Raw genomic sequence first — 13,345 nt, 5'->3', positions numbered from 1 at the left:
ATCAGGCAAGGGATATAGATTAAATTTCAGACTGTTAGCATAACACTCATAAAGCCCTGGATTTTATCTCCAGTACTATGCACAACTGTAATCCCTGCACTGGAGATTTGAGCCGGAGCCTCAGTTCAAGATCATCCTCAAGTCTAGACAGAGTTTCCATCCAGCTTGTGCTACAAGATACGAGAGCCTCTCTCAGCAAAGAAAGAAGTAAAGAGAAACTGGAGGGGAAATGAAGGAGAAAGAGGGTAGACGAAGAGAGGGAGGAAAAAAGAGAGGTAGAGAGGCTAAGAAAATCATGGAAAAAAGAAAAAAAGGAAAAAAGAAAGAAAGTCACAAATATAAAATAATAAAAAAAGGACTATTTATGAAAATGCTTTTCATCTTTATGTTTCCCTTTCCAGAGTCAATATCTTGAGTCACGTGATCCCAGTATAGTAACATAATGCCATTTGTCTCTTTAGGAGTACCTACGCTATGAAATTGTTGAGATGTTTCTTAAAACTCCCAATGAGTTTCTGGTGACCTTGCAAAGTCATATAAGTTGAACCTTGTCCTTACCATATAACAGTGAATAGCTAGGGAACATTTCATTTGCCCAGTGACTGTTTCATTTGTATAGATGTTGACAGACTTGATGCCATCAGTCATGTATTAACTATTGACTTCCGTCAATCCTGCAGTTGTCATGGAACACAGAATTAATTGTCACTCTCAACAGGAAACCCATGGTGGAGTCAAGGGTGGAACCAACTGTCTCATATTTACTCTTCCCAAAGTAGACAATGTCACATGGCAATGCTGTCCCTGTCAGTAAGTGAGCTGTTTCTCTCTTTGACCTTGGGATGAACTCATGCTGGGCTGGGGGTGCTCCTGCTCCTGGGCTGCCTGGGTTTGCATCTTGTCTGACCTGTAGTCATTTTTAGCATCCCCTCGGATCTCACTCCCTGGATTGTAGGAGAAATAACATTGGGGCTTATATGGAATCAGACCTGGAAATGGTTAAGCATTAGTCCTACTCATGGCTCAGGCCCTGAAAAGGTATGTACTCCTCACAGTCCTGTAGAGGCATGGCTATCCCACATACATGAACACCCAGGGTGAACTACTGTTCTCAGAATTACTATTAAATGCACTCACAAATATAAAACGTTTGTTGGGAATACATGTTTCTCTTTCTTTTACCGATACTTTCCACATTAAAAGGTATAACATGAATGGGAAATTTCAACAAAATAAAATCACGTGGGAAGAAACTTTTCTCTTCACAAGATTGTTGATTTGGGGAAGAAAAAGTCAAATTTCGGTAGCAATTGTGATATATGTTGTTTTTTTTTTTCAAATTTGGGTCAGAGTTTAGGGCTAACTAGAGGTCCTTTAGTGATAATAATCGTAATAAAAGTAATAACAAATGGAAGTTTTGGGGTATAGCAAGAAATGGACCCACACCATATGAATGTCCTTGCAGAGCAGAGAGTAGCAGAAAACAGAAGAGGTCGGTTTCTTTTGTTGAGAGTTCCTTCCATATTTATGTCACTAAAAGTCATCAGTGTGGATTATAAGGGCTCTCGGGAGTCTGTGGTTGTCCAGGAGTTGAGTGGCGATAAAGTTTTAGGCTGGCTTAATCAAAACCAGGAAGTCAGACACCAAAATTAAAAGGCTCCATCTGTGAAGCATGTCCAGCTGCTGTCGGCTGTTGACTGCCCAGTGATCGGTTGGTGAGGCAGTAGAACTCAAGGCCAGAAGCAAGCACATGCTAGAACCCAGAGCTAACCACTGTCGCATAAGTGAACACAGCTTCAGTGATAGGTATCCATCTCAAGAGAAATAAAAGAAAGAACTGTGAGCCCCTGTTAAGTGGGCCAGTCCATCTTAACATCATATGAGCTGTGAGGTCCCAAAGAGACCCAGGACAAGTCTCCCCCAGTACCCGTGGCTCCTCCCAGCACTGGTAACCCTGCCTTCTACCCTAAACCTCTCCAGCTCAGGGCCTGGGCTTCCCTTCCCTTCTCTCAGCTTCTGATTCCAATATAACTCAGCTATTTTGGCCATGAGTTCTCTTGGCTTCTTGGTTCCTATGCTTTCTCTTGGTTCCATTGGCCCCTTTCTCCTCTTCTCTCTGTCTCCTCTCTTGCTCCTCACTCTCCTCTCTCGCCTCTCATAGCTGAGTCTTTTCTGCTGTCCATGTGCATTCTGAGCTCTCTAGAATCTCTAGCTGTGTTCTCTCTCATATCTACAAGAAAACCCTTCTCAGCCACACCTAGGAGCCGTCCTGGCCTCACATCGTTCACATTCCAGGTCTCTTCGGGACCTCACATGAGAAGTATGAGAAGTTCCTACATAAGGACACTGTTTACATCCATTTTTTTCCTAGGGCAAAATATTGTTTTCCAAGTTTCCAATGAACAGCAATTGCTATGCACAGTTCTGCTATTTTGCTTTTCCACCTTAGAAACTAAGATTGAACAGTTAAGCCTTTCAAACGTGTGCTAACACAGTATGTAGTGGGAGAGGAGACAGCTGAAGAGGCCAGAGTCAGAGACCTTGTTTCCCACTGAATGAATTGAATTATCAACCGGGGTACTTAATGTAGAACAAAAACTGTCTCAGCCTCAATGTCCCCATTTGCAGAAGAGAAAATAATATCAAACAGACAGACTGAGTATGAAGATTGGAAATGTGGTTCTGATGTACCTGCCATGGAGCCTCGTACACAGCAAGTGTTAAAGGAATAGTAACTCTTTCCATCATGATTGGGCAGCCCAGAGACACTCACACGCAATGTGTACTCTGACATGCTTAGGTGGATGCACACCCTACTTGCAAATGCAGGCAAACAAAACCAAAAGGAAAGCACTTATTCTGACCAAAAATATAGGAGGCATAATAATTTAGGGGAAAGAGATCCAGCTTTTAAAAAATATAATGGCATTAAATACTTTCTCCTTTTAGCTCAGTTTTTGGTTTAGAACATTACAAGTTGATTTTTGTTGTCATTGTTGCTGGATGATAAAAATGTCAACACAGTGGTCATCACTCTTCAGGCCATAAGTGTCTGCTCATACTGCGACAGGCTATATCTGTTTTGACACTCCTACACCCACACTTGAGGGCACTGATGATCCACTGCAAAAACCTAAACTTGCTCTCCTACCTGGGGTGCCCTCTGATGTCTTTATACCCATTCTGCAGCAGTACTGTGCGATCCCATAGTCTGCAATCTTTGCAATGATGGCAGCGTTGGGATAGAGGGTAAAAAGCAGCACGTTGTGGGGCTTCAGATCACGGTAAATAATCATGGCTGAGTGGAGATACCTGCCAGAGAACACACAGGAAGTCTTATCAAAAGGTGGTCATACTAATATTAATTTGCTCATATTTCTTTTCAATATGTCACACTCTTTACGCAAAATAAATAAATAAATAAATAATGCTATTTTAACGTTGCCTGTGGAAGTTGAAATATATACTGCAAACAGACTTCAAATATAAAGATCAAAGACAACAAAGCAACGTGACGCTTCTTCCGGAAAAACTAAACGTCAAGCCTAGTAGGTGACTTGAGCTTTAACACACAGCCATGTGCACAGCAAATGTAAGACAGTTTCTAATTATACCTCAACAGCTATTGATAGTGAATTCTACATTCCCTCACCAACCAAAGGGGATATTTAAAAATTAAATTAAATATTAGAATACATTAACTGGTTTGGTGATGCCTGTAATCTTAGTACTCAGAAATAGAAACAAGAGGGCAGATTGCTCAAGACCAGCCAGACCTGCACAAAAGATAGAAACAAAGAGGTTAAATAAGAATAAATGCAATCCCGCCATATGCTTTATTTAGTTATAACTTTCATTTGTCGGCTTTGATGGTCTTAAAAATTATGTAGAAATTGGTTTCTTTAGTTTTTAAAATGATATCACTTATCTTTGTTAGCTATCTTTTTCTGATTACTTTTCTACCTCATGTTTTAAAGACTATTTTCTTCTTTTCAATGAGAAACAAATTCAATTGTAAGCTTTTACCTAGCTATCATCTCCAACTCTGGGGATGTAGCTACTGTAAAGTTATCCGTTATGTGCTAAGGGTAATGAAGAGCATCTCAACAGTCAGAAAGGCAGAACCATCTTAGGAGGTACAGAAGCTGGGTGTGAGATGGAGCCGATGTGAGCCTGTATTGGGCATTTTGAGCAAATAATGCAAATTACTTAATATAAAACACAATGTTTTAATCACGGTCAAGTACACGGTGGAGAAACTCACAGTTTCCCAAATGCTGAAGTAACTACTATCACCTCTCATGAGAAATCTTTAAATTTCTGATTTTCCCCTGTGCACTAAGCTCACAGTTGTAGTCTGACCTTCTCTGGAAGGACAATTTTTCCTACAACTTAATGGCAATTGTTAAAAATCCTTTGTTTATTTATGGCTTGGAATTTGGTTAAGATTATATTAGAAAATATTTACCTCATTACCTCCTACCAATCATTGCTGGTTAAGATTATATTAGAAAATATTTACCTCATTACCTCCTACCAATCATTGCTGAGGCAAAAGGAACAGAGGGTTGTCATGTCTGGAACTTTCTATTGTGGGATGGCCCAGAGAGAATGCGTCATTTCATTCTATCAACTACTGGGCTGATTTTCTCTTCCAGGATGTACTCAGGACATGACACTGGATCTGTTCACTTCAGGATATACAGTTTGGGCTGATCAATAACATAAATGCACTAATGAAGTTGACCTTAACAGTAGTAATTCACTTGGAAGGAAAATTTACTGAGGGCTTACTGAAAGTCCATTAGCTGTCTTGAGAAAAGCCAAGAGATTAAGAATTATAAAGTTAAGTATATGTCATCAAATATCATCCCAAACCTCCATAACACAACCCTCTCTCTGTTACAGACTGAACACAGGCTCCCTCAGAATACCTTTGTAGGACTAAAAGACAGTCAATTTAAAATCATGTCATTTGGAGATCAAGGTTATCTGGTTTAATTACAACATTTAATTATAGAATTTAATCTTAAAAGTGTACTTCTAATATCCTGTAGTACAAAGGGAAAAAAGCTTTTGAAATTTTAATAAGCACAAATCATTTCTCACTGGCAATAATTCAGACACGTGAATTAAAGTATTGTTTGGGAATAAGTATTGTCAAATATTTCATTAACGTAAACCATACTCAGTTAACCTGTCTTTAATCATCACTATTGTAAGAATTACTAAGAAGCCCCTATCTTTATAATTTAAAGTCAACTTTATCTAATCCTGAATATATTACTCTAAAAACAGAATGCATTCATTCCTTTAACAAATATGCATTAGATATCTATGAGGCTTATTCATTAGTGGACACAAAGCCGTCTTTGTAAATCTGCTTTTAAGAGGGTCCGAATGTAGAAAAAAACAGTGGTTGGGTATACTAAGATGGCAGAGTGTGTGAGTGTCAAAGGCAGAGGAAACAGAAGTGGAAAGGTGCAGGCAGCACTGCTGGCTCTATCCAGGCAGGCTTTACCCTTACGCACACAACAATCTGCCTGACCTTCTTAATGGCCTGATACAAAGTCTTACATGGGGTAAATGTGCAAGAAACACAAGTGAATTCTGGGTGCTGAGGCAGAAAAAAAAAATGAAGAGTTTACGAATGGCCTGGCTAAGGCTCACTGGCTACAGTGTGGGTTTCTGACTCATAAAACCAAAACCAAATGAACACATGCAAATATATGTAAGGAATGCTTGTTCTCTCTGTGAGAAAGCTGAGCTGTCTGGTGTGGATGGCATGCATGCAAATCCTTGTAGAAATGAGTTCTCCAGAAAACTTTGTGAGAAGAAAGGTGGACATATGAAGCCAACTTGGTTAGAATGTGGACTAGAGGCATGGCCCAGAGTAAGGTTGCAAAACACCCCAAGAGGCACTCATAAAGACCGTCCATGCTGTATCAGCACAGAGCTGAGAGGACCTTATGCCCAGCACACATAAAGAGCTTCCATGCTGTGCCTTCACAGAGTTCAGATGTACATTGCAGGTAACTGGAAAGATGAGGAAATCTTAAGTGTAAATTTCAGGGCAAATGTCCTGATAATTTCCTATAGACACCAAATCAAAGTAGAAGCAATAACAAAAAAGAAATAATTGATAAAATGATAAAATATATTCAAAGATCTGATAGATATATGGAGCTATAGATAGGCAGATAGATAGATAGATAGATAGATAGATAGATACATACATACATACATACATACATGCATATGAATGCATAGATAGATATAGATATTGATTAACAGACAGATATTGAGACAAGGTTTCACTGTGTAACCTAGCCTAGCTGTGAACTCATAAAGGGACGCTAGCTGTAGGTGGGGAGGAAAGTGGACTTTCTGTGAACATATTGATCCGGTCCTGACAAATGGAGAATACAGAAGGAAGCACGGGCTTAATGTGAGAAGAGGTAGCAAGGAGAATAAATTAAGTTTGAGCATCCTGAATCACAGGAAGGTTTATAAACTATCTGAGAATTCTGAGAAAGAACTGAAAGGAAGGGACTGAGTTGAAGCAGATCTCGAAGAAAGGACTGATAAAATGAACAAGTTCCTCATGTGTCATTCTAAATAGCTTATTACCTAAGAAACCATAAAGGAAGATGACTTTATCACTTGCCTCTGTCCCTATAGTTATAGCCACATGTTAGCATGTATTTGAAATAACAATTTTAATATGTTCATATTTATTTTTCTTTTTGTTAAAGAGGGTTTTTTTCATACAATTTTTATTAGAACATTGAGTTTTAAAATTACATTTAGTACTAGCGGAAGATTAACAGCCACTTATTCATACCAGGCTTCTGTGGAAGCAGACCTAAAATTCCTTCCTGACTCTAGACTAAAAACAAATGAGGCGAAAGACTGAAGCACATGCTAAATTTCCATTTGATTCATAAAAATGTGGGATTTGTTACTTGAAATAAAGGCCCAAACTATTGGAGCTATAGTGCAATAGAGTTTCAACTTAAATGCTGACTAAGAAACAGCAAGTCTTCAGTTTATAAATGGACACTTCAGAGTTACATGGAGATTTTGAGGAAAATCTGGGACCCAGGGTCAGCTAAAGCAAGAAATGATGACTGAATCATTTCAGTGATGACTTTGGAACACAGTAGCCTGGAGGGCTCTTTACTGAGCTCGGGTTGCTCTGAGGCTCCCCCTGGTGTTCAAAAGTAGTCACTCCACCCTAAATCCAAATGCCTACAAGTTGGTGCCTTCCAAAACCTGCACTGCTGCCTAGTCAGGAAGTGGGTACAAAACCCAGGTGCTTTCAGGAATCTCCTGAAGGTATGTGGCTGAGCACAGCAGCCAGGAAGCAAGGGTGGAGAAGGTTCACAACAGGAGAAAGAGCAGATCCAATGTCTGTGTACTTCTCGGACTATTCAATGAAACACAGGCTATGCAGAGGTAATGGGAAAGGATGGGACTAAAGAGGTTGAGGGACAGACTCAGTGGGAGAAGCTGCAGGAGAAGCTAGACATGTGAGCTAGCTTTACTAGTGACTAGACGTGAGATGAGAAAGACAGAAGAATGAAGGATGGCGACAACGCCGGACGATGGAAGAAAACACAGAGCAAAAGGAACCTCAAGAATTGAATTTGGAAGCTAACAATTAGCACCAAGTTTTCAGTATCACTCATAGTTTTCAGGCTAAGAAACACATAAGGGTTAGAAAGGCAAAATCTACAATCACTAAATGTATGCAGCAGTGATTTACCAAGGGCTGGTGTCTGGAGGGATGGCCTTTCTACTCTAGGCTGCTGCCTCTCTAAGGTTAGACCTATCATCCGGCTACACTGTGGACTGTGATTCTGAATCACATGACATATCCATGTGGAATCCAACATTTGTCACTCTGATCTGCTTCAGGAGAATGGACTGGTTTTTCATGATTAAAAAATTGCTACTTCATATTTCCCTTGATGTTTGGTGGGCTGACATAATTATCTTCCCAAAGGGTTAGCGATCTAGGGTTTGGATCAAGGTCAAGAATACCAGGTTTAACTGCTATGAAGGCCTGTGCTCTCTTACCATTACATTTTAAGATTACAAAACCGGATCAAGGAACTTACAGCTACCATCAAAATTGTTATCGGAGTGCAACAAAGGAGTGGTGTTCTTACAGCCTGGAGTGAATTCAGGGTTACAGCGCCCATGCATTAAATAGAAAATGGTGTTAGCCCATTACCTCAGGCCGTCAGCCACATGCAATGCAATCCTGTGCTGGAGGGTTCTGGTGAGGCTGGCTTTGTCCTGCTGCAGCAGGCGATCCAAGGAACCCTTGGAAGCTAACTCCATCACCAACATCCGAGGACGAATCCCAGCTGCCAGCAAGGATATCAGGCTGGGATGGTGGAGGTGGCAAAGTACCACCAACTCCTGCAAGAGGCCAGACACATGTGAGTCTCACATCATCCAGGCTCCATCCCCTGGCTGCCTGCACCTCTCTGTGGTCAGCTTTCTCCAAGCAACTGGACTGTAATGTTCCCTTGTTCTTTAAAGTGTTTTTTTTTTTTAAATTCTTCCCGTTTTCAACAATAAACAGCCAATTTTGAACTAATGTTCAGATTACATTTTTAAGTTCTATTTTTTCCTTTTGACCTGCTTACAAATGAGACCAGTTGATGTGGGAATAACACACCTAGGTGGACATACTAACGGGTCATGTTTGTTCTACCCTCTAAATTCTAGTTAGCAACTTAATTGTTCTCAGCTCTGGGCTCTGAGCAGTCACTGCTGGGTCTACCTAAACTGGCATAAGGGAAAACCAGGAAGTTTGCTAAGCACACATGGCCAGATCCACAAGAATAGATAGTGTCCTCTGCCCAAAGCACTAATGCCCTCCTACTACTTGTAAATCATGTATGAGGCTGGAGAGATGACTCAGCTGTTAACGGTTCTTGCTGTTTTCCCAGAGGACCCAAATTCAGTCCCCAGCACCCCTGTGACATCAGATGACTTACAATCGTCTGTAACTCTAGCTCCAAGGGATCCTACATTTTTCTGTGGCTCCATGGACATGTGTGTCATAGAGCAACACTTTATGCAAATAAAAACCACTTATGCAAATAAAAAACGAATATTTTAGAAATCTCATGTAGTTCCACATCCTGAGATGAGCTATGTTTACATTCCTTTTACAACCTGCTTCCTTTCATCCTCTTCTGTATTCACCATCCTTCAAGCAACGAGGATCTCTCACTCCCAAGCACAGGCTACCTCCTTTCACCCTGGATCTTTACCTATGCTGAGACTTTGGCCTTGACATCCCCCAGCCCCACACACATGTATACACCCTTCACAGGGCTGAAAGCTTCTTCATACTCAGACATGCCCTGCTGTGCCCTTCCCCCACGCTGCCAACCTGTCTAGGTTGAGCAGCCCCTAGGTTGAGCAGACGGAACATGCTGTTTACCACTAGAGATCCGAATAACAAAGGACTTGGGAAGCTGCCTGCATTGGAGACCTGCAGTCTGCCACAGGAGTTGAGCTGAATGGACTGCCTGCTGAGCTAGCCTTGACACCTTCGGACTGCTATCTCCTGGCCCAGCCCCTGGGCTGAACTGAGAAGAGACTCTGGAGGGTGGGGCTTCCCCTTTATATGTGAAAGCCAATTATTAAATTTCAGGCCTTGATCAGAGAGCTTTGTCTTGGCCTCATCTCTTCTCGCCCTCCTTCCCCCTTCAATTCCCAGCCCCCCTTTCAGGTGTACCCAGTTGACTTGTGGCCACGGGCGACTACACCCTGCCTTGTTCCACATTTCTAAAACCATCCCCAACCACAACAAGACACAGAGCACAGAGCTGCTGCAACTTTGACAGTCCTTGTCTAGATCACATCCTAAACAGCAAAATGCCCTCCTTAATGACATCACTGTGTGTGAAGGCCATATTCAATTCTTTTCTAGATTGACTCCGAAGGTGTAATTTGGTTGAGCTGTATTCTTTCTAGACTCACATCATTCTATATCACTTTTATATCACAGTGGCGGCTATTTTCCAATCTCTTTGAGTGGTGTTTCTGAACTCCATTTGTTCTCCTCTCCTCGTGTGCTTTACTCCAACATCACACTTTGGTTGAAATTTTTATGTTATGTGATGTTAGACTGACTTGTGTTTTACGATGTGCTAACAAAAGCCCTGCTCCGTATAAAGGGGGGCTTCCAAACTCTTCCAAGGAAAAGGCTTCATGCAGCAGTCCTATTTGCCCAGTAGCTAAAAATATCTTCTCACTGTGTCTGATTAGCTCAGTCTGTTAAACTTGATACAAGTGAGTCCTGTTACTTCAGTTTCCCTTCATGACACAGTCATAAGTCTAAGACGTATTTGCTTTCTTAGAAAGGCAGTTCTGACTACAACAAGAAAGGAGGAGTGGGAAAAAGCAAACATCCCCGTTTGTGTGGAGGAGCCTTAGCAGGGGATAGGTCACATCCAGTAGGAGACTGAGGACAGGACCCTCCAAAGGCAACTCTGAGCACAAAAAATGTCCCACCTCCTCTGCTTTTCCTCCTCCTTCCCTCTTCCTCCCCCTCTTAAGTAAAGAAGTACATCATGTACACTTTAGATTTGGTTTTTTTCCCATCATTCCTCCAGTGCACCTTAGTGCTAATACACCGACCATCTCTGTAGATATTTTTAGTGTTTTGCTTTTTGCTTTCTCCAAACATATTCTAGAAACATATGAAGAAGCCTGGAAAAGTCCAATTATTTGACAAATTACCCTCGAATTGAAAGAGATTATGTTAGATTTAGTTCAAAGACTAGCTTCAGTTTAGAAAATGTTTCATTTCATTCTGTAACTACAGTGTGACTTTTGGTATTACCAATTAAAATGTTCCCAGCATGCTTTGGGGGAATACGTTTTTCTGCATTATTCAGACTAAAATTTTGTACTGCAATATTTAAAGTTTGCCGAATGTATTTCAATCCCGTCACAAATGATATTTTGAATAAGCCAAGTAATTCTGTGAGAATAGATTCAAAATTAGAATTCTACTGAAAGTTAGCAGAATTAACAGTGAGTTTACTTTTCTTCTAATCCTTTCTCTCCTTATTCTGTATGTGAGCAGAAAAACAGAGTAACTCCTACAAGCACCCAAAAAAGGACCAGAGTGACTGCTGCTGGCTCTGCATCCCTTTTCGCTCCTGCAAAGAGTATCTGAATTTCTGCTCAGGTATCTAATCTTCTCCTAGGCAGTTCAGTGACTTCAGGGGGAACTGACCCTAACCCTAAGTACAATTGAAGTAAGGAGATGGGACCATTCTAAACAGTCTAACTTTTGTTGCCACGGTGATTGGCTCTATGACACTGAGTTCCACCAACGAGCACTCGGCATTGCCTAGAACAAAGGTGCTTATCAAGAAAATGGCAATGTCTTAGTTAAGGCCAAGAACTGTCCTTTTGTTTTACTGCTGTTTAGGTAGAACTTTTGGCTCTTTTGAAACACAGGACTTCACAAGTCTAAACCCAAACGTCTGTGGCATGCACCCGCCCAGACATGAGCTAGTTCATCACGCTAAGAAAGGCCATCTTGAGGAATAAAACCACTGTAGAGAGGCTGAGGAAATTACAAAGACCAACTAGATTAAGTCAGCGACACAGTGAGAAGGTCCTGTAATTTTATTTTCTAAGGCTGGAGGCAAAGGGATTTGTCCGATAAAGCTGCCTGCAGAAAGCTTCTGAGCTAGGAAGAGGTTCAGAGCAGAGCACTAAGAATCTATTTCCAACAAACTAATAAGGAAAAGATGGTGCAGTGTAAGGAAGGAAGAGTGAAGTACAGTAACACCAGAGAAAGGCTCCCTGACTACAGGAGTCACTACAGCCTAGGCTACAGTGTCCTGACTTTATAACCGAAACTTGAAAAGTATAGACAAACAATGCCCAGCCTGGAAAAGCCCCTGCTGAGAGAACAGCAACCTGAACAAACCCTACAAAATACAAAGGCCAACATCTTCTTGTCTTTAATCATTGATATCATCCTTTAATATCTAGTATATCCTGTGTTCACTAAAATGCCAATATCTCTGTGGCACAGAAAATGAAGAAAAATACTCTTAAAAAAATACTACTGGAAATGAGGGACTTTCCAGGTTTCTGTTGCAGAAGCAAGCAGAAGGGGATGTGGATATGACTACTGTGGGGCGTGAGGGACAAAACACATCCCTGATGATCTCAGAATGCTACATCCCAGACAACACTGGTGAATGTCCATCCTCTGGCTGGCTCAGGGTGCAGACTCTGAGTGGAAGACTGACAAGTGAGAGAGGAAATACGAGTTGTCCCCTAGTTTTACCGCAGTCTTGAGTACCAAAGTTAGAGGAGAGTTCAAAATACTGTCTTTGTCATTTAGCATAAGAAACAAAAGTTTAAGCTTCATGAAGAAAGGAAGAAGTGGAAATTCAAACCTGTGAGGGTCCTCATTCTATATTTTGACAGATGTATGTAAAATAAAAATTTCCAAGAAAAAAAAGTATCATAAGACTTAATTTAATGACATCATGGCATTTCTTACTTGTCTTAAAAGCCTAAGAGATGTGTGCTTATTAAAAATCTTCACAGCCACTTCCTCTCCTTCGTAGGCGGCTCGATAAACTGATCCAAAACTTCCATCACCTTTTGAGAAGAAAATAGAAAGCATTTTTATCTTTCCAAGGAGAGAAACCAAATCCATCCTACATGCTATGATTGTACCTGTTGTATATTTAGAAAACTCTGACACCTTGTTTATAGTATGAGTCTCTTTGAGTGCTTCCCCTCCCTTCCAATCAAGTCACTGTCAAGTTCACCCATGGATCTGGTCCCCAACCTTCCTATCTTCGCTCTGTGCAGGTCTATGAAACCACACCATCACTCCTCTGACTCAGTCTCTTCATATCTGGATGGAGTTTGCATTCTTTCCATAGTAGCACAAGCCACTGTCTAAATGCTGTCCTATATGCTTTCCCAAACCTCAAGCCCAGCCCACTGAAAACCATGATGCTATTATTATTTTGTGCCTCCAACTCATTTTTACTTCACTTTCTGTACATAGGATAAAAATAAAATGAAATGTTTTCAATATCATTATGAAGTTGGTTTTTTTCTTTTAAATGCTAAGGGAAAGAGAGAATGTCATGGTAGATCTGTCAATGTTTCAGATGGGGGTAGAGACTTCCGATTCTGTAAAGTCCTTCCCTATCAGAATATGGAGCATAAGTGATCTTGCTCTGTGAATGACCAATATATATATATATATATATATATATATATATATATCATATATATCATATATATGTGTATGTATATGTATATACAT

At 40.8% G+C, this 13,345-nt stretch overlaps 1 protein-coding gene across 3 annotated transcripts in view; it reads right to left on the bottom strand.

Moving 5' to 3' along the window:
* Window positions 1-13,345, bottom strand: part of Lrrk2 (leucine rich repeat kinase 2) — a 136,873-nt gene that overhangs the window by 24,903 nt on the left and 98,625 nt on the right. For all 3 annotated transcript variants that reach the window (XM_076911930.1, XM_034517385.2, XM_076911929.1), the window contains exons 39-41: window positions 12,563-12,663; window positions 8,240-8,430; window positions 3,152-3,312 (exon numbers count right to left, since the gene is read on the bottom strand). In XM_076911930.1, coding sequence (XP_076768045.1) covers window positions 3,152-3,312; window positions 8,240-8,430; window positions 12,563-12,663 — 453 coding nt within the window. The remainder of the gene's footprint in view (window positions 1-3,151; window positions 3,313-8,239; window positions 8,431-12,562; window positions 12,664-13,345) is intronic.

Source organism: Arvicanthis niloticus, chromosome 13 (assembly GCF_011762505.2).
Source record: "Arvicanthis niloticus isolate mArvNil1 chromosome 13, mArvNil1.pat.X, whole genome shotgun sequence".
NCBI classification, from domain to species: Eukaryota; Metazoa; Chordata; class Mammalia; order Rodentia; family Muridae; genus Arvicanthis; species Arvicanthis niloticus.
This window is presented reverse-complemented; position numbering and strand designations above follow the sequence as displayed.